Genomic DNA, 23,959 nt, shown 5'->3' on the forward strand with positions numbered 1-23,959 from the left:
CCAGTTCTTGCATTATAGAGAAATAAAACTTCTTCCTCTAAGGTATGGGTTTTACAGTTAGTCCATATGCAAGAGCTGGCTGCTGCTCCTATTACAGTTGCCAGTCTCCCCAATAAAAACATACTTCTTGATCCATGCCTTCTGAGCAGCCTTTGGAGTATTGTGGATGACCCCAAACCATCCAAACCTTGGGAATATCAGACCAGACCTACTACAGGGCCATGTCTGAGAGATGAAAGTTAAAGCATGTATGTACCTCACTAAAGACTGAGTTTCCAGCTCATGGTACTGAAGCACCCATCTCAGGAAGTCTATCAGACTGGTATCCAGGACTCAGCCACACACCTCACCTTCATCCTAGGACTTGCTTCTATAATGTATTAATCACTGTGCAGCATTTGAGTGACTTTCTTTAACCTTTGTCTTTCTTAAGGGTGTTTTTTTCAGCTTGCCCTTTGTTATTAGAGCTACAAAAAAAAAAATAGAATTATACTGGATATTGTGGCACATGCCTTTAGGGATCCCAGCACTCAGGAGGCAAAAGTAGGAAGATACCATATGAGTTCAAGGCCAGCTTGGTGTACTTAGCAAATTCCAGTCCAGCCAAAACTACATAGTGAAACTTTTTTTTTTTTAGAGAATTATAACAGATACACAGTAAATATAGTTGTTTATTTATCTCTAGAATAGGATCTGTGTAGCCTTGTGTACACACCTAGGTAACCCTGAGGCAGCAGGGGAGGATATGGTCACATGAATTCAGAAGATTGGATCTTGAATTAAGTCCCAAATCTCAGGCATGTTGAGGTTTCTTTTCCACTGGGCAGGAATGGTGCTGTCGGGCATCCTCCCTGGAAGGGGTAAAACCTCCTGAATAGCATTTAGATAGGGACTGGCTGAGGAAAAGCCTTGAAAAGTAAAGCTGATGGGGCTGCCTGCAGAGAAAGCATTATGTACACTCTGGCGGTTTGTTCTTAGGGGCGCAGGAGTCGGGGCTGAGGCAGCCTGTATGTTGCTAGGACCTGGGGAATAGCTAGCACTAGAGTTACTACATTAACTTCTGTGTCAGCTTCTTAGTCCTTGGTAACTCCCTTCTACTATGTGGACCTTAAATCCAGATATTATCATAAACCACATAAGTTATCACATCAAAACATCTTTGTCCTCTTAGACTGAGAACAGAATTACAGATTGTCCCCAAACTACACTAGGTGCCCAGACCACAAGGCACTGTTAAGACCTGGCAGGGTTGGCCACTCTCCCCATGAAGAGCAGGCAGCTGGTTCGGTGCTCATACACTAGAAACAGGAAAGGACGGTCAACAGTGAACCGGACTTGGGTAGACAACGGCATGAACCCCACTGTGGTTACAGCTGCAGCTTGCGTGCCCTCTTCATCCACTGTGATGGTGCTTTGGTGCTTGAACTGTTTAAAAGCAGAAAAGAGAGTTGTCAGCTGTGCAAGTTGTCACGAAAGGCGGGTGGGGTGGAGCACCCCATTAAGACTCAACATTGGAGAAAAGCCCCAGGGGCCTCACATAAGACAAAGTCATGTCTATCACAATGACCCACATGGTCTTTGAGTGCCTGGTCATTGTGACTACAATCTCTGCCACAGCACATGTACTTACTTTCAACCATACAACTACAGTCACTACTGACTGTCCAGTGTCTGAAAGGCCTTGGAAGCCAAAATCACCACCCAGCCCTTGTATCCTTCAAGTTTGGGTCACAGGCCCACCAGGAGGTTGGGGAAAGAGGCAGCAACAATGCAAGGCAGGATCTAGGGACTAACAGGAGGGTGCTGTTACCAGATCAACGGTGATCCTTTGGTCTGAGATGCCTGACATGTTGCCATTCTTGTCGAACAGCTTTGTGATTCCCATAGACTTAAGCACCTCTACCAGGTTGTAGTTCTTCTCAAGCTTAAACTTGGGCAGAAGTACCTCTCGAGTTCTAGTTGGAGAAGGAGAGAGTCAATTTTATGGATACAAATGACAGAATAATCACATTTTCCCTGCTAAGTTTGCATGGCCTGCAGTGGGTTGCCTTTACCACAGAATTGGCATAACATTCCTTGGCATTTAAATTTTATATATTGGTACTGTCAGTTAAGTTTTGGAAAAGCCATGCACTGTAAGTCCTGTCACAGTTAGCCCTTATATCAATCAATTTCATGAACCACAGATTCCAGGTACCAGGGAAAACTGTATCTGTACATGTACAGAATTTCCGTTCCCATCATTCTATAAGCAATGTAGTAAGTAGAGCAACTATTTACACATATTCATATTATGTGTCGGTTATAAGTAAGGTGGATGACTTCTAGTCTGTGGGGGATATGTACATAGGATATATGTAAGTGTTAAGCTACTTTATATATAAGAAACATGAAGGCCTTGGATCTGACTGGAGCACGAAGGAAAGGGCCAAGGGAGGGGGAAAGGAAAGATGTTAAAGAGCCAACCAGGGAGGGCAAACTCAGGACTGGCTAGAAGCTGGCTAGGCTCTCCTTGTTAGGGTTAGGAGTCCACATGGAGAAAGAGGTGAGGGGTGGAAATGCTGTGCTGGACTAGAGACAGAACTCAAGGTGGCTTGACCTCAGTGACTCATATACCTGGGAAATCCACCTTGCTCCAAGAATCTGCTTCTAAGGTTTTATATTTTATGGGTTTGTTGTTGTTGTTGTTGTTCTGTTTTTCAAGACAGGATTTCTCTGTGTAGCTTTAGAGCCTGTCCTGGAACTTGCTCAGTAGGTTGGCCTCAAACTCAGAGATCTGCCTGCCTCTGCCTCCCGAGTGCTGGAATTAAAGGTGTGCAATGCTACCACTACCACCAGGCTTGCTTTAATTTTTATTGTGCATGCATATTGCCCAGGGTATGTAGTATGTGTATAGAGATAAGATAAAGGAGGACTCACCTTCTACCACCAGGGTCCCAGGGATTGAACTCAGGTAGTTAGGCTTGGCAGTGAGCATGCTTGCCTGCTCATACATCTCGCTGGCCTGTGCTTTGGTGTTTTTGAAGTAGGTCTTATTCTTCCTAAGCTGACCCTGTATTTGTGATTTCCTGCCTCAGCTTCTCCAGTGCTGGCATTACAGGGCACAGTACTATACCCAGCAGCATTTTCAGTTTGTTGAATTTTTTGTCTTTCTTGTTCAACAGGTGTCACCTCTCATTATGAGTCTAACAAACAGTAATTACCTATAACACAGAAATATATCTAATTTCTCTATTCTTCCTGCCGAAGTCCAATAATGATTTCAGCAATATTTAACATCATCTGTTTCAACTATAAATAATAAGTAATAATCAAGGAAAATAATCAGTGACAAGTCTTCAATGAGTTAAAAATAATTTCCTGGCAAGGAAGGAGAGAGCTCTCTTTGCTGGGACCCTCTTACATTCTAGGCTCTGGGGGGTTGTGGGGGAGCAGAGGTTGGGAGCAAGTCAACCACCTCTTCTGTTTATTTCTCATCATGAGCCCTGCTAAGTAATGTGATTAGTCTCACCTGGGGCTCATAGCCACAAAGTGCTTTTGAAGATGGAGGTGATTCCTAAGATGGCCTGAGGCTACCTGTCCCTGCCCTCTGAAACAGCTGTGTGGAGGGGATGGCTTTTCTCATCAGAGCTCCTGCTGAGCAAGAAATTCAGGCTGACATAAACAAGAATGGCCTATGTGGCAATTCTTGTTCTTTTGCATACTTTCCCCTTTTAAAAAACAAACAAAAACTGGTGAAACTTAGGGTGGCTCACACATGTCACCCTGGCACTTATATCAGGCTGATGAGAGAGGAGAGTCACTGCACTACATAATGAGTTCCAGGCCAATCTGGACTACAGAGTGAAACCCTGGCTCAGAAGGAAAGGGCAGAAATTAGCCATGGCTTCAGCACTCTTAGATACCCCAGCCCAAGAAAGCAAAAGAACAAATGACCTGAAGTACCTGTTTGTCATGCTTTTTTGCCATCTCTCTACTACCTGGGGTGTGAGCTGTGCTTCAAGAGCCTTCATTCCCGAGAGCTTTCGTGGGATCACAACCAGCATGCTGATGCCCCCTACATACTCCAACTGCAGAATGTCACAGTCCAGCTCCTGGTCACTTGCTGCGAGGAAATTCCCCTTAGTCTGCATCATGGAGACTTTAATTACTTCTCGCTCATTGAGCCGGAAGTTGTGACTGTGTGTCATTTCTACTGGGAATTTATTCACCCAGGTTCCTGTAAAGTCAAAAGGAGCAGGCAGTTGGTAAGATGTCCCTTTAGAATGTTGTCTTTGCTCTTGAATGTTTTCCCTCAGAGGGCTCTCTAGGACTGATCCCCAGAGTCTTAGCAAGAGAAATTTAAGTGACCACAAGACATTATGGGTTAGATTCTGACATTACTTATTAGTCCCTGACAGATACCTAATTTGCCTGGGCCTCTCATCTAATTATTTGTAAAGTGAGTAACCCTTTGAGACCTCACAGTATGGTTCTCTAGCATTTGGCAGGGCACATATCTGATATAGCTGTATCCTCAGGATCTGCCATGTCAGCTGGGTATAGAGTGATTATTCAGGAGTAAATCTTAGCTCTACGACACTCATCATTATTAATGTTGGTAACTAGTTGTCAGCAGGCCACATGCCAGGCATAAGCACCTTTTGTATATTATCTCATTTTTCAGTTCCCAGAAGCTATATGAAATAGATGATTTTAATTTTCATCCATACTTTTTGGATAAAGTATCATAGACACATGAAATAAGGTGACTTGTTCATGGTTTCCATCTGGTATATAGAGCAGCTGAGATGAGAAAAGCAGGGATCTTTGGAGGAAGTTTAAACACCAGCCAGCTCTGGCCTGCTTATGGTTGAAGCTCAGCTGCTACCTCTAAGTCATCCACACCCAGGATTTCTAAGCCAGATAATTCCCTGTAGTGTGGGGATCAACAGCTATATGAGGCTGTAACAGCATTGTTAGGCCCTCCCAGCATGAGAGCAGCTTAAGTTGTAACAGTTACTAGTGCCTACAGACATCTGCTTCAGACCCACTGGAAATCCCTGCTTTTCCAGCACTGACATGAAGGGACTCCAACAAAGCAGGAATAACACAGAGTTAACTTAGTAACAGAGATTTGGGAATTAGAAACTAAAATTGTACTTACAAAATTTTCTAACCTTTAAGGCGCATTCCTCTCAGCCAGGTGTGGTGGTGCACACCTTTACTCCCAGCACTCCAGAGGCAGAGGCAGGAGTCTCTGTGAATTCAAGGCTAGCCTGGTCTACATAGTGAGGCCCTGTCTCAAAACAAGCAAACAAAAAGATGCACTCTCTGATTCCCAGCAACAAGTCTAGTCAGTGTTCCAGCACAGTAGGGAAAGATGCCTCAGTGCAAAGTGGATACTGCAGTGTAGATAATATGATCACGTCTAGTCTATGCTATATTCCCACCTACTCCAGTGCTGACACAATAGCCTCTTGGTTCAGAATTTCAATATGACTAGTTAATGTAGAGACTGTGGGCAACCAGCAAACTGAACACTGAGGGCTTTGGTGGTGATGGCCTGCCAACCTGTTCTGAAGTCATCCCCAAGCACGTAGCCTGATTGCTTATGAGAGTAAATGTTACTTGCAATATCACACTTGTCATATTGAACTATATTATATACACTCCTTCAAGTTCATTGTGCTCTTACTGTTTACAGGGTTGCATTACTGTCTCTTCAGTTCTGTGCAACTTATCAGAGTAGGTCTGATCCTTCCATGATAAGATGTCAAATGAGTGTCCCAGGGTCACACAAATGAGACAGGTGAAACCAGAACATAGAAGACTCTTGTTTGCTCAGTTCCAAAACTTGTACTTAGAACTAGTAATGAAAAAGAAAATATTTTCATCATATATATGTACTATATGTTTGTCTGTCTATGGTCACAGACAGGCTTATTAGAGATTTAACCTTTAGCTGGACCCTCATTGAAACTTGAATGCTGTGCCTGGCTCTGGAAGGAAGCCTAGAGTCAACTCTCAGGCTCCCAAGCCCCCTGAGGTCTTGGCCTCTGCAGTGCTGCTTAGCAGCCCAGTCTGGCAGGATGCTTTTTTTTTTTTTTTTTTTCCAGAACTGGGAGTTCTGTGTAGCACATAGACAGGTCAGCAGAGGCTGTGGCCCCACCCCAACATGCAGAAGCCAGGAGAAATCTCCTGCCCTTCAGGTACTGGAGCATTATACCACTGGGCTGAACAAGTAGGAAATGTAGGCTTCCCACACCTATGCCTTCACCAGTATCCTGAACTCTGACAACAAAGAAATAAGGCTATAGTGCTGCTGTTAGCTCTGGCTCTAAGCCTCTCCTATGACTGTTTGTGGCTTAAGGGAGATGTAAGTTTATTTTGATCAGATTTCCAAGAGGTTTGGATTTTGCCTGTAGCCCCAGCATTGATGGAAGCAAGGCGGTGGGGGGGGGGAGGTCGTCTTAGTTCTAGGTCAGCCTGGCTACATAGCAAGACCTTTTTTAAAAAATAAATTTTGAGTTAGGTCTTATCGTATAGCTATACACATGTGCATGTGCATATATGTTAGTGGGAGATGGTACTAAAAGTGCTTTAATGCCTGGCCTGTAAGAGTTGCTGAAGAAAGAAATATTTAGGACCAGAAAGATGGCTCAGCAGGTAAAGATGCTGCCAGGCCTGCCAACTTTGGTTCCATCACAAAGATCACATTATAGAGGAAAGAACTGTCTCAAAGGAAAAACAAAAATTAAAAAAAAAAAAAGGAACAGAATTAATTGTGTATTTCCTACTCATCCATTAATGCAAAAGTCCCCTGAGAAAGCTGATTATGGTGGCACATGCCTTTGATCTTAGCAGGCCAGCCTGGTCTACATAGCAAGCTCTAGACTAGTCAAGGCTACACAGGGGGACCGTGTCTCAAAAACAAATAACCTGAGAAGAAGTTAACAGTTACTGTAGCTGAAAATTTTCCAGACATATTTCCTTAGCCTTTGTCCATATTTCTACTCACTGATAATTTGGAAGGGAAATGAAGAAATCTTAATACATGCTGGTCAAATACTAAAAAGGGAAAGCTTACATCATTTCTTCCAATTAATAAATCATTAGATATCTTACCGAGATTTATCTTGAACATTGCCTCTACAGCCTTTACCCTTGGGGGACCTTTCTTTTGGGGGGGTGGCTTTGGTTTTTCAAGACAAAGTTTCTCTATACAACAGCCTTGGCTGTCCTGGAACTTGCTCTGTAGATCAGGCTGGCCACAAATAGAGACCCACCTGCCTCTGCTTCTTGAAAGCTGGGATTAAAGATGTGTGCCACCTCCAAGGCTGCCACCACCACACTTCCTTAGGGCATCTTATCTCTTAGCTCTAGTGGATTTGTCTATAAAACAAGGATCTAGCACCATGATACCTACCACATAAAAATCCAGTGAGTGTAAAATAATAAGATTAGCAGCTACCACCTCTTGATGTTCTTTCTGTCCCTGAGTTGATGTAGTGTCTTATTTTCCCTCCTAAGTAACAGCTACACTACAGTTCTTAGTGTTGTCTTTTGTATAGCAGATGGCTATTTTGTGAGTTTCCTTTGGGAGTCATGGAAGTGCATCTTACCTTTGAAGTAGATGCAGTTCAAAATCATCATCTGAGTAGCAGGGTCTATATTCTCCAGAGCTGCTTTTATGAGGCCCTTGGTGAGCTTCAAAACATGGTTGTTTGCCTTCAATATGAAGGCAGGATCTGAGAAGTCAGCCACCTGGGCCTCAGCAAAGTAAAATTCCTTCATGTTAGCTTTGAAGTCCTCCCGGATGGGAAGCTGCTTCTGAATGTAAAGGCCATTAGCAGACTGGAGCTTGTACCCAAAGTTCCTCCTGAACAGGCGATGGGTCAGCTTTCGAAAGAGATTATGAATAGTGGTAATCTCATACTTGTTGCTAGCATTGACAAAGTCTTTAAAGTGTAGAACTGAGTGTACTTCCTCATGGGTTTCTCCGCTCAAGCCTAAGGAAAGCATCCCCATGGCAGTGGAAATGCCAACAGGTGCTATGAAGATGTTATCAGAAGTGGCAACCTGGTCCTTCAGGACTCGGTAAAGGTTGAAGGCAAACTTTGCGTTGAGGATATTAAGGCGCTGGATCCGGCTCTTTCCTTGGAAAAGCTGCAGGATGTTCCCAGCACTTGATTCTGCATCTGTCGGGGAAACTGCATCAATGATGTAAATGTAGTCATCATCCTCACTGAATAGCTTCTCCAGGTCCAGATAGTCCTCTTCCTCCTCCCCCTCTGGAATCCAGTCGTTGGTGACTGTGTTTTCTTTGTGGAAGTTAGCAGGAAGGAAGGACATGCTCACGTTTTCCTTAGCTAGCTGCTCAGCAAGGCCTTTGCTCCCAACACATACAGACATAATGACAGAAAGAAGAAGAGGGTGGAATGGATGCTTCATTTTTGCAGAGCTAAAGCTGGTGTAGAAAACAGACAGCAGTGAGAGGCAGCCCTGACTCCATCCTGCTGGGTTCTCCGTGTTTTAACACAGAAAGAGGCCTGGCACAGTACCAGTTCTTACACAAGCTAAACTTTAAGGGAATCTGATAAGAAATAAACATACAACTAGTGTTAATGTTTTGCGTGCTTCATACATCTCCTGGGATCTAGGAATCTCCAGACCAGGGGTTCTCAACCTTCCTAACGCTGTTTAATACAGCTCAGGTTGTGGTGACCCCCAACCATAACATTACCTAGAGATCAAACTCTGGTAGTCATGCTTGCACAACAAGCACCTTTGTCTGCTGACCTGACAGCTTCTTTAATGCAATGAAAAAAGAGGAAACTTGGGAGGTTCCTAGAGTTTCTTTCTCATTTATTCACTAAACACCATCGTTTGTCTCCAGAAAACTCAGCTGGCACTAGAGCCATTAAGGGACAGACGTGAAGTGAATCAAGAACTCTCAGAACAGTACTGGCATGGAAAGGTAGGGTATGGCTATACCTCTCAGAGTGAGAGCAGGGTGCCCAGAAAGTTAGAGGTTTCATAAGAGATGAGCTTGAGTAAGTACCTGAGACAGGAGGGGAATTTCCAGTGGATGGACTCAGCCCTACCTGTAAGCCCAAACTACTGCTCAGCTGGGGAGGAGGAGCCAGCCTTCTAAAAACTTATCTTGGATGGCTGTACTCTGTACAGTCATCTGTGGATAATTTGTTTAAGATTTGGAACCTAGCAAGACTCCCTAAGGACCTACTGAAGGAATGTGGCTGGAGCCTGTGTCTCCTGGCACTCTCAAAGACCATTAGGTTATGTGACTTGCTGTAGAAGAACTCTGCTGTCAGGAAAAAGAAATCTTTTACTTCCAATCTCACTATGCAAACAGGATGTATGGGAGGGTGATGTCAGAGGCTCACCCTCTGTAAAGGTCTGTAGACAGGAGAGAGATCTCTTGTCCTTATCTACACATCCCTTGTCAAATCTTTTTTTTTTTTTTGGTTTTCGAGACAGGGTTTCTTTGTATTGCTTTGGAGTCTGTTCTGGAACTCGCTCTGTAGACCAGGCTGTACTTGAACACACAGAGATCCACCAGCCTTTGCCTTCCGAGTGCTGGGATTAAAAGCATGTGCCACCACTGCCCGGCCAAATCCTATCTTTCTATCTAGTGGCTTTGACTTGGTTTTTCCATATATCAATTATTAACTAGGCAGATGGCCTCTCTTTTGTTGTTTCCCTGTTTTACCAGAAAGGTAGATTCCTAGGAAGAGTTTGTTTTGTGCCTGTGACCATTTCCTGGTTTAGAATATCTGTTGTCAGTCTATTTTTTTGTTGTTTTGTTTTGGAGACGGGTTTCTCTGTGTAGCCTTGAAGCCTGTCCTGGAACTCACTTTATAGACCAGGCTGGCCTCAAACTCAAAGAGAGCCACCTGTCTCTGCCTCCTAAATGCTGGGATTAAAGATGTGTGCCACCACCACCTGGCTGTTACCAGTCTAGATCAAATAAGAGTTACTGGCTCCTAAGTATTTGGATTTGTTAGGCCTTCGACAATTAGGAACTAGCTGTGTGGATGCCCTTCTTGGAATACTACTGCCAATATAACCTATCGTGAGATGTAGCCTTCCTTTGCTGCTACTAAAAGATGGCATTGGTTTGAGTTGGGAATATAGATAATATTGATTACTCTCACCCACCCTGAATGGGATCAGGGCTCAGTCCCTAGCACCAAAATGTAGGGACTGATGGATGGCACGTAATGACTAGATCTGAATGACTAGACTTGAGCCAGCGCACTCAAAACTACCCATACTTGGGAACAGCTGTTGCCAGTCTTTGTCCTTAGGGCCTGTCCACTAGCATATGGTTAAAATTCCAGCATTTTTTTTTTTTTTTTGTCATAACTGAGGACCTTTTTAAAAGGCATTGTGTGTCTCAGGCTAGCCCTATTTAGCCAAGGGTGACCTTAAATTTCTGACTCTTTGCCTCTACCTCCTTAATTACAGGCCTAATCTGTACACTACTGGGAATGAAACAGGGCTCATTGGTGCTTGTCTGGCATTCTGTCAACTGAACTACATCTGCAGCTAACTGAGATAATAAGCTAATTGCTTATTTTAGAGAAAGTGTCACATGGTTTCTGACTTTGAATATGTCTGTTGTCTTTTCTGACCCTCCTCAGCTCCTTGCTGAGATTGGTGGCTATGTAGTCTGCATATGAGGGACAGTTTCTAGAAATGGTGTCTAATGTATGTGGCTACAAATAGAACTGGGCTAGTTTTAAAATAGAATCAGACATGAGTATTATTGATGTTAAAATTAAAGAACGGCTAGCGAGGTAGCTTGGCAGTGTCCTCTCTAGTCTTCATATCCCAGCCCTCAAGTCAGGTGGCTCGTACCCATCTCTAACTCCAGCTCCAAGGGATTTTGACACCCTTCTGGGCATCTGCACACATGTGGCACACACTTGAACAGACAAATGCATATACACAAATAAAAATAAAATAAACCTTTATGAAAGAACAGAAGCAACTTAATGGAAGTATTTTGTTTGACTACACTGAAAAGTATCCTCAGCTAAAACAGTAGTTAGTAATTATAATGTTACAGAATAAAACAGAAGGCAACATCTTTACCCTCTCCTGGGATTCAGGGAGTGTGCTTGGAAGCCCCTGTGTTAGGAGTTGAGGTCTTATCATCTACTCTATTTCTGCATTGCACTCAAAAGCTATAAGCCATAATTTTCATGATTCACTTACTAGAAAAGGGAGATGTAAAGGTGTTTTTTATGCATTGAAAAACTAGAGCTCCAACAGGTAAATCTTTCTATTTTTTCTAGGGCTTTTAAAAAACATCTCTGAGTTGTATATACATTCAAGTTGCTGTCTTTGAAGTACTATAATTTTAAGATAAATCATCAAAACTTTGTTTTTGTGGGAACATCATATAACATAGTCTTACAAGTTGCATGGAGTAGAGTTGGCATTTTTGTCATGTGTCACAGAGAACACCCTATCTCCTGCCTTGATGTCTCCAGATCCAGACCAGAACAAACAGGAAGGAAAAAAGTAGTTGTCAGTAATATGGAAACTTTTGTTTTTTTCAAGACAGGGTTTCTCTCTGTAGCCCTGGCTGTTTTGGAACTCGCTCTATAGACCAAGCTGGGCTTGAACTCAGAGATCCACTCTGCCTCCTCAGTGCTGGGAAACCTTTTTATATTGAAATAACTGCAAACTTACAAAGGAATCGAAAGAATAGAGTAGTGGAGCCCTTTACTATCCCTGGATTTTACATTTCCATGGGGGAGGCCTGTGTATGGGGGTGTGGTATATGGTGTGTGTGTGTGGGGGGGTATATGGTTGTGTGTGTGTGTGTGTGTGTGTGGTATATGGTTGTGTATGTGTGTGTGTGTATGTGTGTGGTATATGGAGTGTGTGTGGACATGTGTATGTATCAACATATGCAAATGTTTTCTGAGCCTTTTGAGGTTAGACCTCTTACATTCCTCTAACCTTCAATAGTAATGCTTGGAGAAAACTTCCTAAGAACAGGGTTATTCTCTGCTTAGTCAATAGACAATTACCTAATTTGAAAAGAAAATTATTTTTGTCCCTGGTGTGATAAGTATGAAGGGACTGCAAACCCATCCGCTGGCCTAACCCCTTCAGTGCTGGGTTCCGGCCATGTGCCAACTGTTTCCAGTTTAAAGTATCAAAGATTTAAAGCTCTTGTCTCTTATAAAACAATTCTAGTTCTGTCAGTTGTGCCACCAGTACAACTGGCAGAATTTTATTCTGAACTTTAAAAGTAATAATATTTTCTTTTTCTCAATTTGTAATCCAGTAAAGGAATCAATCTCCTACCTCAAACCATTTAAAAACAAACAATTATAATTGACAAAAATTGTTAGAAACCAAACTTACCAGTGTGCCTCTGAGCAGTGGCTTTACGGAGATAAAACCAGAAAGGGCCACCAGCAGGGTTTCTGTGTGAACTTTGGTGCTGGGCTGTTGTGTATTTTCCAAAGCAAATATGTCCCAATTCAAACAGTACTCGGTAGCTTTGTCAGCAGAAACCCTTTCAACTATGTCTTTGATCCCTGCTTGGTGACAAGCTCTTCCAAACTACAGTTCCTCTGTTGCTGAGGTTTTGGGTGTTACTGCCAGCATGTCTTCAGTCTTGCTGAGGCTAAGCCTGTCTGAGGCACTGTTCAGTGTCCTGGGAGCAGGGTGCCTTCTGGGATCCAATACTCTGACCTCCACAGGCACCTGTATGCACATGGTGCATATAAACTAATGCAGGCCCATACACATAGACATAAATAAATCTTTTGAAATGACCCTTAAAACTTTCTTTTTGTTTTTGTTTGTTTGTTTTGTTGTGTTTTGGGTTTTGTTTTGTTTTGTTTTGCAAGACAGGGTTTTTCTATGTATAGCTCTGGTTGTCCTGGAACTCGGCTCTGTAGACAAGACTTGCCTCAAACTCACAGAGACCCACCTACCCCAGCCTTCCAAGTGCTGGGATTAAAGATATGTGCCACCACCAGGCTGCTTTTTTTTTTTTTTAATAATATTTTTTATCTGTATAGTAGTTTGCCTGTACTGCATGCATGTAAAAGAGCAGCAAGTGCTCTTAACTGTACAACCATCTCTCCAGCCCCTAAAGCTTTTGTTTAGAGAATGGGAAGAGGGGGTTTCTCAGTGAGTAGCAGTATCTTCTCAAGCCTGAGGACTAATTTCAGTGTCTGGAATTGGGTCACACATCTGTAATTGCAGCAGTCCTGTGGAGATCGGAGACGGGGAGAACACATGGGAGTGGTCCAAACACTTTTGCATTTGTCTGTCATGACTCTAAACTCCTTGATCTGTCTCTCCCACTTGTCCTAGGATTTTGACTTCTTCTTAAGCATAAGCAGGTCTTCTGTCTGGTAACCCCTGCCTGTCCTATATTAAGGGGCCCTTCTCTAGGGTGTCTCAGCTCCCTGACCCCCCAATCTTTCCTGAAGCCCTGCACTAACCTGCCATAATGCCTTGTTGTTATCTTGGGACATATCAAAGAACTGCTGTGTCCTTTCCTACCCCCATCTTCACTTCCTAGGCACTAGAGGAGTCTTAGCTGAGATTCCCAATAACCAGGAGGAGTGAGAAAATAGGAATAGCCCATGGCTTACTGTCAAGGCCAGTCCTTAGGAGGGAGCCACGGAGGTCACAGAGTGAAGAGAAAGTGTAACTACTTTGTCTTGCCTGTCAAAACTGTGTTGGGCTTCTCTGCCACTTGAAAGTTTGTTTGCTTGCTTGCTTGTTTGTTTTAAGACAAGATCTCACTATGTTCTGGCTGGTCCAGAACTCACTGTGTAGACCAGGCTGGCTTCAAATTCACAGAGATCCACTACCACCAGACCCTCTTAGACTTTACCTTGAACCCTGCTGTTGGGCCTCCACTTCCTTCTTAGGCCCTCATCTTAGGCACACCTATCACGGTAGTCAGTCACACCGACACTTCAGCTTGCCATCCTTGGCTACTGGCCAAACCAGAAGCACTGTTGTCATTTGTTCTTGGTAGCCAGTGATGTGTGCAGCCTTGGGCTTCCTGCGCTGTGGTTTTTCCATCCATTATTGCTCTCCCTCATCCCCTTACCACCTCAAAGTCTGCCCTAAACCAACTCCCCCAGGCCACAGTGCCCTGGTAGACTCTCTGCCACATGGACCATGGGCTGCTGAGCTCCTGACTGGAGCCTATGTCCCTGTACTTGTAGAGAGATGCAGAAGTCCTCCTCTCAAAGAGGAGAACTGAAACCCTTGACTACTCAGCTGTTCACAAGTAACTGTTATTAGGCACCTGGGGATTTTTTTCCCCATCTTTGTTCTTTGCTTATACATTTACACTGAAATGTATTTGAAATACATGGATATTGAAAATATAAAATATATATTGAAATCTGCATTTGTATGTTTTGCATATTTTACATATTTACATTGTGAATTCTACCTATACTAACAGATGATCTTAGAAAATTTGGTTATTTTTTAAGACAGATCTTAAGTAGCTCATGCTGGCTTTAAACTCACTGTGCATCCAAGGATGACTTTGAATTCCTGGCCTTTCTGCTTCTACCTCCTATGTGCTGGGATTACAGGTATATGCTTCATGACATGCAGCTTGATATTTAGCCTTTTGATGCACACTGCAGTATCCTTCCCCAATGACTGCTGAACCAGTTTACATGCCTACAGATGCAAATGAACAACATGTCCTGCCATTTGACATCATCTCTCCCTACTCCGTATTCCTGGCCCAGGACCTAGTACACACATGCCACTAGTGTTTGGGTGGCAAAGCCCCACACTACAGGAGTACAGGACTGGACGTCATCACTCCACGGGAGCTGTGAGGACCAGTGTGCTCAGTGGGGTGCTTTGTACAGAGTGAAGCAGTTTGTACACCTGCCACACAGCTGTGTGCCTTCCACCAGGCAAGCTGCTCTCTCAAGCAGGGTTCAGGGCAGTCTGCTTTTGCTGATGTCGAGGTTCTGCCCAAGATTACTGTTTGAATACTCATGTGCTGAAAAGGACTTGGAAGCTACTTCTTGTACTCTGTCCATAAGACACTCCAATTGTGTTACCTTCTCTGAGGGCCCTCCCAGTCCGAGCCTTGGGGCCCGAGGCTTCTTATAGCAACTGGTGCTTCCTTGCTGTTCTCTGCCTGGCCGAGCTTTATGTGAGTCCCTGATGACACTTGCAGGAGCTCTGCCCCACTACAGTTGTTTTCCTCCCAGTTAGGCAAAGTGCCCTTTGAGTGAACACACACAGTGCCTGGCTCACAGTGAGCATTCCATATAACCAGTGAGAAAATGACCCTGTTAATTCGTAGGATAATTGAGACGCATCAGCCACTGCTCAGTGCATCTATTTATACCCTTTCTGACCCATTATTCTGGAATGGGGCTCTTGGAGAATGTGTGCATGGTTTTACACTTAGTAGAGTTTTACTAACAAACAGCCTTTCCCCATTCCTCCTGCATCAGCTCACCCGACGGTTGCCGCCCATCAAAGAAGCTAAACCTAGGCTACAGAAGCTTTTCCGGGACTTCTGGCTCTACTCTGTATTGATGGGATTCGCTGTGGAGGGTTCAGGTAGGGAGTGGTCTCTCTCACCCCAGAGAAAGGCTGAGTGTGCAGTACAAACAGCCATGGTCAGACTCATCCACCCCAGAGTCTGAGCATATGTGCTCTGAGCCCAAATGTAGCTGCGTGTTCACACAGGAACTTAGAAACACCACTGGCTATGCCACGTGGCTGTAGATCTCCTTGTGGGGATAATTGTCTGAGGGATCCAGGACTCTAGAAATTGCCAGAGTCAATACTGATGTAAGACTTCTTTAACCAGATACTAGATAGTTCATATATTCTCACTCTCTTTCTCTCCCTTCCCCTTTCCTCCCCTCCCTTCCTCTCTCTTCTCTCCTGCATGTTGGTCAGGTGGTCTGCTGGCTTGTACCAGCCCTTACCTCACGCACACCTTCTCTTACAGGACTCTGGCCAGAAGAATGGTATGAGGGAGTCTGTGAGATAGCGACCAAGTCACCTCTGCTCACCTTTCCCAGCAAGGAGCCCCTTCGGTCAGTCCTCCAGTACAACTCAGCCATGAAAAATGACACGGTCACACCCGTAAGGACTCTTTTCTCTCTCTCTCATTAACTGTCCAGAAAAAAATTAGAACAGACCCTTTCCATGTCCCTACTAAGCCTGGGCTTCCTTCTGGGAAGGCACCTTCACGAGCCCCTGTGTTCCCTTCCTCCAGGCTGAACTGAGTGAGCTGAGAAGCACCATCATTAACTTGCTGGACCCTCCTCCTGAGGTCTCCGCCCTCATCAACAAGCTGGACTTTGCCATGTCTACCTATCTCTTGTCTGTGTATCGGCTAGAATACATGAGGTACACCCTGAAACACGTTAAAGATTGTGTCTTGATAGACTTTTTAGCTCCTCAAGACCTACAAGCATTTAAAAAACAAACAGCTTCTAGCAGGGGTGCATGCTTTTAATCCCAGCACCTAGGAGGCAGAGGCAGGTGGATCTCTGTGAGTTCCAGGACAGCTAAAGCTATATGATAGAGAGCCCCTGTCTCACAGATAAATAAAAAACAGACAAGACTGATAAGATAGCTGAGTGAGTAAAAGGAGTTTGCTCCTATAAGTTCAGTCGCTGAACCACACAAAGTAGGAAGAGAAAACAAATTCCCTAGAAACTATCCTCTCACCTCCACACACAGGATAAATCAAAACTAAAAAAAAAAAAAAAAAAAAAAGGAAGATGGTTAATGTAAGAAAAATGACCCATTACCATCTCCTATAGTATGTTATTGTAGTTCCTCCCTTTTTTCCTGAGAAAAATCAAGCCAGAGAGCTAAGGATGTATCTCAGTAGTAGAGTTCTTGTCTCACGTGTGCAAGGTTCCATCCCAGCTTTTAAAAAAGAAAGAAACTAAGAGGAAAACAGATCATGATAAACAGGGATTCAGTGCTAGTGTGCATAACCAGAAGAGCTGTCTCCCACCCCTCAAGTGTGGCACTTGGGAGTACCCCCTAAGTTATATAGCCCTGTGCTCTCTGCAGATCACTACCAAGAACCCTACGCAAGCATGGAGGAACAACCCCAAAACTCTGATTAAAGAAAGAGGCTTCTGTCCTGAGTTCCTGATTATTAGGGAAACTTTGAAACCCCAGCGTGAGAAGTTGAAAGCCTGCACAAATGTGTTTACTTGAAGATGTGGCTTTGCTTTACAAAGACTTAGGTGCCTCTTGGAAGGCTGGTGTGGGGGCCTATTGTTAAATGCAGACTGTTGGACTCCTGCTTTCTTTCAGTAGCTCCTAGGAACTTGATCAGGGTAGCTATGCTTCAAGTGTGTGAATTTATTTCCTTTTTATCCTTTTTCTCTAAAGGTTATAGGTATTTTGTTTTTGTCTTCTTACACTTTATTTATTTTATATATACATATGACTGTGGACACATGGATGCCAGGCTTGGAGCAGAGGTTATGAGGTAACTTGCAAGAGTCAGTCCTGTCCTTCTAGCAAACTCAGGTTTGCTAGAAGGCGTAGGACCTTTACCCATTGAGCCATCTGGCTGGCCCAGATAGGGTTGTTTTGTTCTGTTTTGTTTTCCCCATAAAAGTATGGAGCCAAGGCAGAAGGACTCGTTTGAGTTTGAGAGAGACCCTGTTTTGAAACAATAAAGAAAGAGTGAACAGTGGCACAGTGGTTCAGGGGACTGGCTGTTTCTCTAGAGGACTGGGAGTTGGTTCCCAGCACCCACATGAGGCATCCTACAGTCTCCTGTAGCTCCAGCCTCAGGTGGACCAAAGTCCTCTTGTGGGCTTGTGCGCGCGCGCGCGCACACACACACACACACACACACACGTTTGAATGTAAATGAAACCTTTAAAAAAGGGGAAAAAAAAAAAGACAAGCCACCCCCAAGAATGGTACGAAATATGTCAAAGGTAAACAAGTAAAAAATGCCAGTCTCAAGCCGGGCGTTGGAGGCACACACCTTTAGTCCCAGCACTTGGGAGGCAGAGGCAGGCGGATCTCTGTGAGTTCAAAGTCAGCCTGGTGTACAGAGCTAGTTTCAGGACAGGCTCCAAAGCAATACAGAGAAACCCTGTCTAAAAAAAAAAAAAAAAAGAATGCCAGTCTCAGTCTAGGCACAGTGGTGGTACATAACTTTAATCCCAGCACTCAGGAGGCAGAAGTATTTGGATCTCTGTGAGTCCAAGGCGAGCCTGATCTATGTAATCTCTGGGAAAGCCAGGGCTACATAGTGAGACCCAGTCTTTGAGAAGAAAATTCAGGTCTTACTTCCTTAGTTGCAATTTCCTCATCCCTACTGTTGAGAGACACCCATGCACATTTTCTCACTTCCCCTTTCAGTGTCCTCTGCATAGGCACACATGTACACACACAGCCTTAAGAAACCTGTTGGTGCAGTTGTGCTGACCTGGTCCTGCTGTGGTGTGTGAAGTGGCCCTCTGCTTTTGGCAATGATGATGTGTGATTAAATAGGTGTACCTCCTGTTGATGAGAAATGCAGATTAGCTCTGTCTGGAGTAATGCTGCCAGCACTTATAAAGGGTCTTGGTTCATGTGACCTCAAGATGTGTCACTAGTGGTATGATTGCTGCATTGAAAACAGGAATGTGGTACTAGATGGTATAGGTCACACTGTAGAAAGTTCAGGTGAGTAGCACTCCTATAAATGGTAGAGATGCCATCATTTAAGCCAAACCAGTGCCAGGTCTCTGGTGAGAGGGTTCGGGTTTGCAAACTGTATTCAAAGCTGTTCTTCTTGTTAGGGTGCTGCGTTCCACAGACCCTGATCGCTTCCAGGTAATGTTCTGCTACTTTGAGGATAAAGCTATTCAGAAGGACAAATCTGGTAAGCTTATTGTCATGGTACTTAATGATAATTGACTAGGAAAAAGAATGTTTCATATGTTCTAGTCACGTAGAGAAAATAGTTTTATAAAGTTATATTCTCCATTGGAAACATCTTCATAAAATATAAAACCTTAAGAAATACTGCAAGGGGGGTTGTGTGGGTGGTGGCACACATGCCTTTAATCCCAGCACTCAGAAGGCAGAGGCAGGTGGATCTCTGTGAATTCAAGGCCAGCCTGGTCTACAGAGTGAGTTCTAGGACAGCCAGAGAAACCCTGTCTCAAAAAAACCAAACAATAGAAGAGCACATGCTGCCAAGACTGACAGCACAAGTTCCATCTCTGGGACCTGCAGGGTGGAGGGGAGGATTGGCTCCATAAGTTGTCTTCTGACCCCACAGTCCATTCGCTGTGAAATACAAGTGCACATAGGCACACAAAGTAAATAATAAATGTGAAAGACTTTTTTTATTTACTTATTTTTGGTTTTCAAGACAGGGTTTCTCTATATAACCCTGGCTATCATGGAATTCAGAGATCCACCTGCTTCACAAAGGCTGGTATTAAAGGTGTGCACCACCGCTACCACTGGCCTTTTTTTTTTTTTTTTTTTTAATTATTTTACGTGTATTGGTGTTTTGCCTGTATGTTTGTGTGAAGGTGTCAAATCCCCTGGAATTGAAGTTACAGACAGTTGTCAGCTACCATGTGGGTGCTGGGAATTAAACCCTGGTCCTCTGAAAGAGCAGCCAGTGCTCTTAACCACTGAGCCAACTCTCCAGCCCCACCCTAAATACTATTTTTTTTTTTTTAAATACTCCAGGGTGGCCTAGTATGTAGTTCATTTGATAAAGTGTTTGCCTAGTTGGCATAAAGACCTGTGTTCAGTTCCCAGATCCACATACCTCATATACTAGTGTACACTGTTTCCCAGCACTTGGTTGTAGAGACAGGAGGATCAGGTTCAAGGTCATTCTCAGTACATAAGGAGTTCGGGGGTAAGGCAGGATACTTGAGAAGCTGTCAGGACTGGGGTAGCTATCCAGGATCCTCGGGAGGCTGAAGCAGGAGAAATGCAAATTTAAGGCAACCCTGAATAACATAGGAACTCTCAAGCAAAAAGAGAACTGGGAAATGTCTTAGTAGGCAAGAGTGCTTGTCAATAGGATCTGAACTCAAATTCCCAGCACTCATGTAAAAAAAGCTAAAAATGACTATGTGTGCCTGTAACCTCAGTGGTGTGGGGCCAAGACACCTGGATTCCTGAAGCTCATTGGCTAGCCAACCTAACCAAAAGACAAGCTTCAGGATTAATGAGAGAACCTGTCTAAAAACTCAGGTAAACAGTGGTAGAAAAATACTCAGTCCTCCTCTGGTGTCAGTGTGCCCCACACAAGTGTACATACAAGCATACATGACACATATATGAAGGGAGGTGATGGGAATATAACTCAATGGTAGAGGGCATGTATGGGGACTCTAGATTCAATTCCCAGAACCACAAAAAGAAATTTTTAGTTTAATCTAAAACATACATCCTTCTGATTTTGCCACTGCTGCAAGGACCCCAACTAGGAGTACACAATCTATTGGAAAGTGTACCTGAATCCAGGCATTGATTTCTAATACTGTCTTCACTAAAGAGAGCCAGAGCTCATCAGTACACAATCTATTGGAAAGTGTACCTGAATCCAGGCATTGATTTCTAATACTGTCTTCACTAAAGAGAGCCAGAGCTCATCAGGTGGCCAGTTATGGAACTGCTTAATAGAAGTGAGTTTACATTATGGAAAGTATTAATCATAATGATGCTCTAGAAACAGTGAAGTTTAATATAAAATGTAAAACAAAAATAGGGAGACTCCTTTTGGAGGTATTGTGCTATTGTCTCTTTTATAAAAGGCATAGGGTTTTCATAGAAGCCACATTTAAATCATGTCTGTATTACTCAGATTACCCCTACACTGTAAGCACTATGTAAATACACCATTTCCAGTGTAAGTGTTTGACTGTGTGTATGTAGACGCACAATATGCATTATTTGGATTGGGTTTTGTTTTCTTTCTTTTTTTTTTTTTTTGTTTTTCTTTTGATTGTTGGTTTGTTTTTGTGTTTTGTTTTTTGAGTCAGGATTCTCTGTGTATCCCTGGCTGTCCTGGAACATGCTCTGTAGACCATGCTATCCTTGAACTCAGGGATCCAACTTTTTCTTTCTACTGAGTGCTGGGATTAAAGTCATGTGCCACCACACCTGGCTTGATCTTGTTTTCTTTGTGACCCTATCTTTACCATTTAAGTAATATTACAGTAGAGTTTGCATGACTGGCTCTAATACCTGAAAGTCTTTGAACATCATGTCTGCCCTTAAAAGACTTTCAATTTGGGGACTAGAGTGATGGCTCAACAGTTAGGAGAACATACTGCTCTATCAAAGCACTGGAGTTCAGACCCCAGCACCCATGTCACATCCCTGTAAGAGCACTCCAAGGAGCCCAGTGACCCTCTGGCCTCTGTGGACACCCGTACATGCACCTGCAATAAATGCACACTTGTACATCCATGTGCAATAAACACACAGAGACACACACATATAAGTAAATCATTTTTACAAAAACAATGTTTTTGTTTCCAATTTTGGAGCATTTCAGATTTTGACTTTTTTAGTGGTGCTGAGGATCAAGCCCAAGCCTCACACACACTAGGCCATGCTCTACCACAGGTGCATCTTCAGCTTGTGTTTCATGTCTATTATCTTAATATATATTTTAATGTACATACTATTTTAATGAGTCCATACTAATGTTGAAATAAATACACAATAGGTAAAGAGAGGACAACTCCTTAAAGAATTCCAGTTCATAAAAGTAGAAAATTCCCATGGGCAGCCACAGTACTTACCATAGCAGAATCCATTGAAGAGGCTAAAACTAGCAAAATTTCAAAGAGAAATTAGACAGCTACATAATTGCAAGTTTTTGCCCCCAAAATATGTTACCTGTGGTGGTGGCTTTAACTCACTCACCTATACCCTTCCAGAGTATCACTTAGTTCCTCAGCTCAGAGTGTAAGTTTTATAAATATGGAAAGGGAAAAGTTAGTCACGCAGATCATGTGATGACAGTTCACTTCAGAAATGATAAGAGCTATAGGTATCATAGTCCCCTGATAGGATGAGATGAGAAAAGCACATAGCCAGGTTACACACCTATAATAACCCCAGCACCCAAATGTCTAAGGCAAGAGTATGGCCGTGAATTCAGGTCTAGCCTAGACTACATAATAAGTAGCAAGCCAGTCAAACCATGTCTCAAGAAACCCAGAAAAGGGGCTAAAGAGATGACTCGGTGGTTAAAAGCACTGACTATTCTTCCAAAGGACCCAGGTTCAATTCCCAGCACCCACATGGCAGCTAACAACTGTCTGTAATTCCAAGATCAGGCAAACATACAGGCAAAACACCGATGCACATTAAGTAAAAATAAATTTTAAGAAGAAAGAAAACCCAGAGGGGGGGGGGAAAAAACAAAAAAACAAAAAAACAAAAAAAAAAAGCTTATCACCTCTAGTTTTCCCTCTAAGTCTCCCAAATCCTATCCTAATGAACAGGTGTCAGAGAGCAAATTGAGGGACCTCTATACCTGTGTCTGTAAATTTCCTGTGCCGTTAATATACCAAGGTCATGAAATAGATTGAGGTATCAACATATTATAAGAGACCAAGAGATGTGAGAAAATTCTGTGTGGTGTCCAGGATTAGCCCCAGGAACAGGAGGGACATGAGTGGGAGAATTCAGAAAACCCATGTGCATGCTGAAGTTCAGGGGATAATGTTGCACCAGTGTCTGTTCCAAATTTTGACAGGTGCAGGGTAATTACGGCAGATGTTAGTATCCCGTAAGCCAAGGAAGGTACAGAAGAACTGCATACCACTCTGCACTTCTGTGAGTTTGCGCCTGTTAGCAGTTTTTATGACTATACTAATCCCTGGGAATCACTGTCTCGTTTCAGGGATGATGCAGTGTGTCATTGCTGTTGCTGACAAAGTGTTTGATGCCTTCTTGAACATGATGGCAGATAAAGTAAGCCTCACCAGAGGGCCAGTGTGTGCCTGCTGGAGGCACAGGAAAGCCCTATGGTACCTGTCTTCTCATTCTAGGCTAAGACCAAAGAGAATGAAGAAGAGCTGGAGCGGCATGCCCAGTTTCTGCTGGTGAACTTCAACCACATTCACAAGAGGATAAGGAGAGTGGCTGACAAATACCTGTCTGGTCTGGTGGATAAGTGAGTTTGTATTCCTCTAAGGCTTTGTATAGAAATGTTAGTAGTTTAGAGCACAGAGAAACCATTGGTACATCATCAGCCCAGAAAATAACAAAGTCAAGACTGATGTAGCCTCCCCAAGGATGTCAGTGAGTTTGTTACATTACAACCTGCATTTTGGCCTAGAAACATGCTCATTCTGAGCCATTGATGTACTGAATTTACCATCTCCTAATCCAGGATCTAGCTAGAAGTCCCAAGTAGAATAGGGATCCTGTAGGCTTCCCAGTGCTTGTGCTGACACAAAAGCAGTGCTAGAACACGACAGTGTACTGAGACCGTTACAGGTAAGCTGGCATTGCCTCTGAGGTGTGAATGCTAAATTTATATACATACAGCCTGTCTTTGGCTTCCTAAGAACATCCAGGGGTTCTGGGGCCTGCCACAGACCAGGCTCCATACACCTCACTTTGGAAAACCTAAGGTGGATGCATGCCATGTCTTGTGGCTCATACCGGTGCAGGGGAGGTACAGAGGTAGACAGTGTCCATTCCTAGAAAGTTCATCTCCTTAGCCCTGAGGACCTTTTCTTGCTGTAGGTTTCCACACTTGCTCTGGAGTGGAACTGTGCTGAAGACCATGCTGGACATCCTGCAAACCCTGTCACTATCACTAAGTGCTGTGAGTGTTCCAGTGACTTGGCTCTACTGACACATGAGCTGGCCACTGTGTGTTGTCCTGATGCTCCTCCAGTGATACCCCTGAGCCTCACTTATGCTACAAGTGGTCAGTGGAGTGGGT

The 23,959-nt window shown here is 43.6% G+C and overlaps 2 protein-coding genes across 3 annotated transcripts in view; one reads left to right on the forward strand and one right to left on the reverse strand.

The window, feature by feature from the left end:
- Pi4ka (phosphatidylinositol 4-kinase alpha) overlaps positions 1-23,959 on the forward strand; it is a 129,270-nt gene that overhangs the window by 74,406 nt on the left and 30,905 nt on the right. For both annotated transcript variants that reach the window (XR_007834945.1, XM_051191067.1), the window contains exons 20-26: positions 15,489-15,597; positions 15,995-16,131; positions 16,265-16,398; positions 18,816-18,898; positions 22,907-22,977; positions 23,055-23,179; positions 23,758-23,839. Coding sequence is in view for 1 of the 2 variants with exons in the window: in XM_051191067.1 (XP_051047024.1) it covers positions 15,489-15,597; positions 15,995-16,131; positions 16,265-16,398; positions 18,816-18,898; positions 22,907-22,977; positions 23,055-23,179; positions 23,758-23,839 (741 nt within the window). In the remaining variant the exon portion in view is untranslated. The remainder of the gene's footprint in view (positions 1-15,488; positions 15,598-15,994; positions 16,132-16,264; positions 16,399-18,815; positions 18,899-22,906; positions 22,978-23,054; positions 23,180-23,757; positions 23,840-23,959) is intronic.
- Serpind1 (serpin family D member 1) lies at positions 654-12,458 on the reverse strand. Its single transcript, XM_051191093.1, has 5 exons — positions 12,391-12,458; positions 7,605-8,452; positions 3,946-4,219; positions 1,811-1,955; positions 654-1,425 (listed from the first exon to the last, which is right to left on the reverse strand). The coding sequence occupies exons 2-5, from the start codon at positions 8,431-8,433 to the stop codon at positions 1,234-1,236; spliced, it is 1,440 nt and encodes a 479-aa protein (XP_051047050.1). The 5' UTR covers positions 8,434-8,452; positions 12,391-12,458; the 3' UTR covers positions 654-1,233.

This window comes from Phodopus roborovskii, unplaced genomic scaffold (assembly GCF_943737965.1).
Source record: "Phodopus roborovskii unplaced genomic scaffold, PHOROB, whole genome shotgun sequence".
In the NCBI taxonomy this organism is placed as follows: Eukaryota; Metazoa; Chordata; class Mammalia; order Rodentia; family Cricetidae; genus Phodopus; species Phodopus roborovskii.

What these genes read in the sequence shown, in the direction of transcription:
- Serpind1 (XM_051191093.1), bottom strand. Translation starts at nt 8,433, where the DNA reads ATGAAGCATCCATTCCACCCTCTTCTTCTTTCTGTCATTATGTCTGTA. An exon ending in CAAAAAAGCATGACAAACAG is followed by an intron (nt 1,956 to 3,945) that starts GTACTTCAGGTC and finishes TTCTCCAACTAG; the next exon opens with AACTCGAGAGGTACTTCTGC. An exon ending in AAAGGATCACCGTTGATCTG is followed by an intron (nt 1,426 to 1,810) that starts GTAACAGCACCC and finishes GCTTTTAAACAG; the next exon opens with TTCAAGCACCAAAGCACCAT.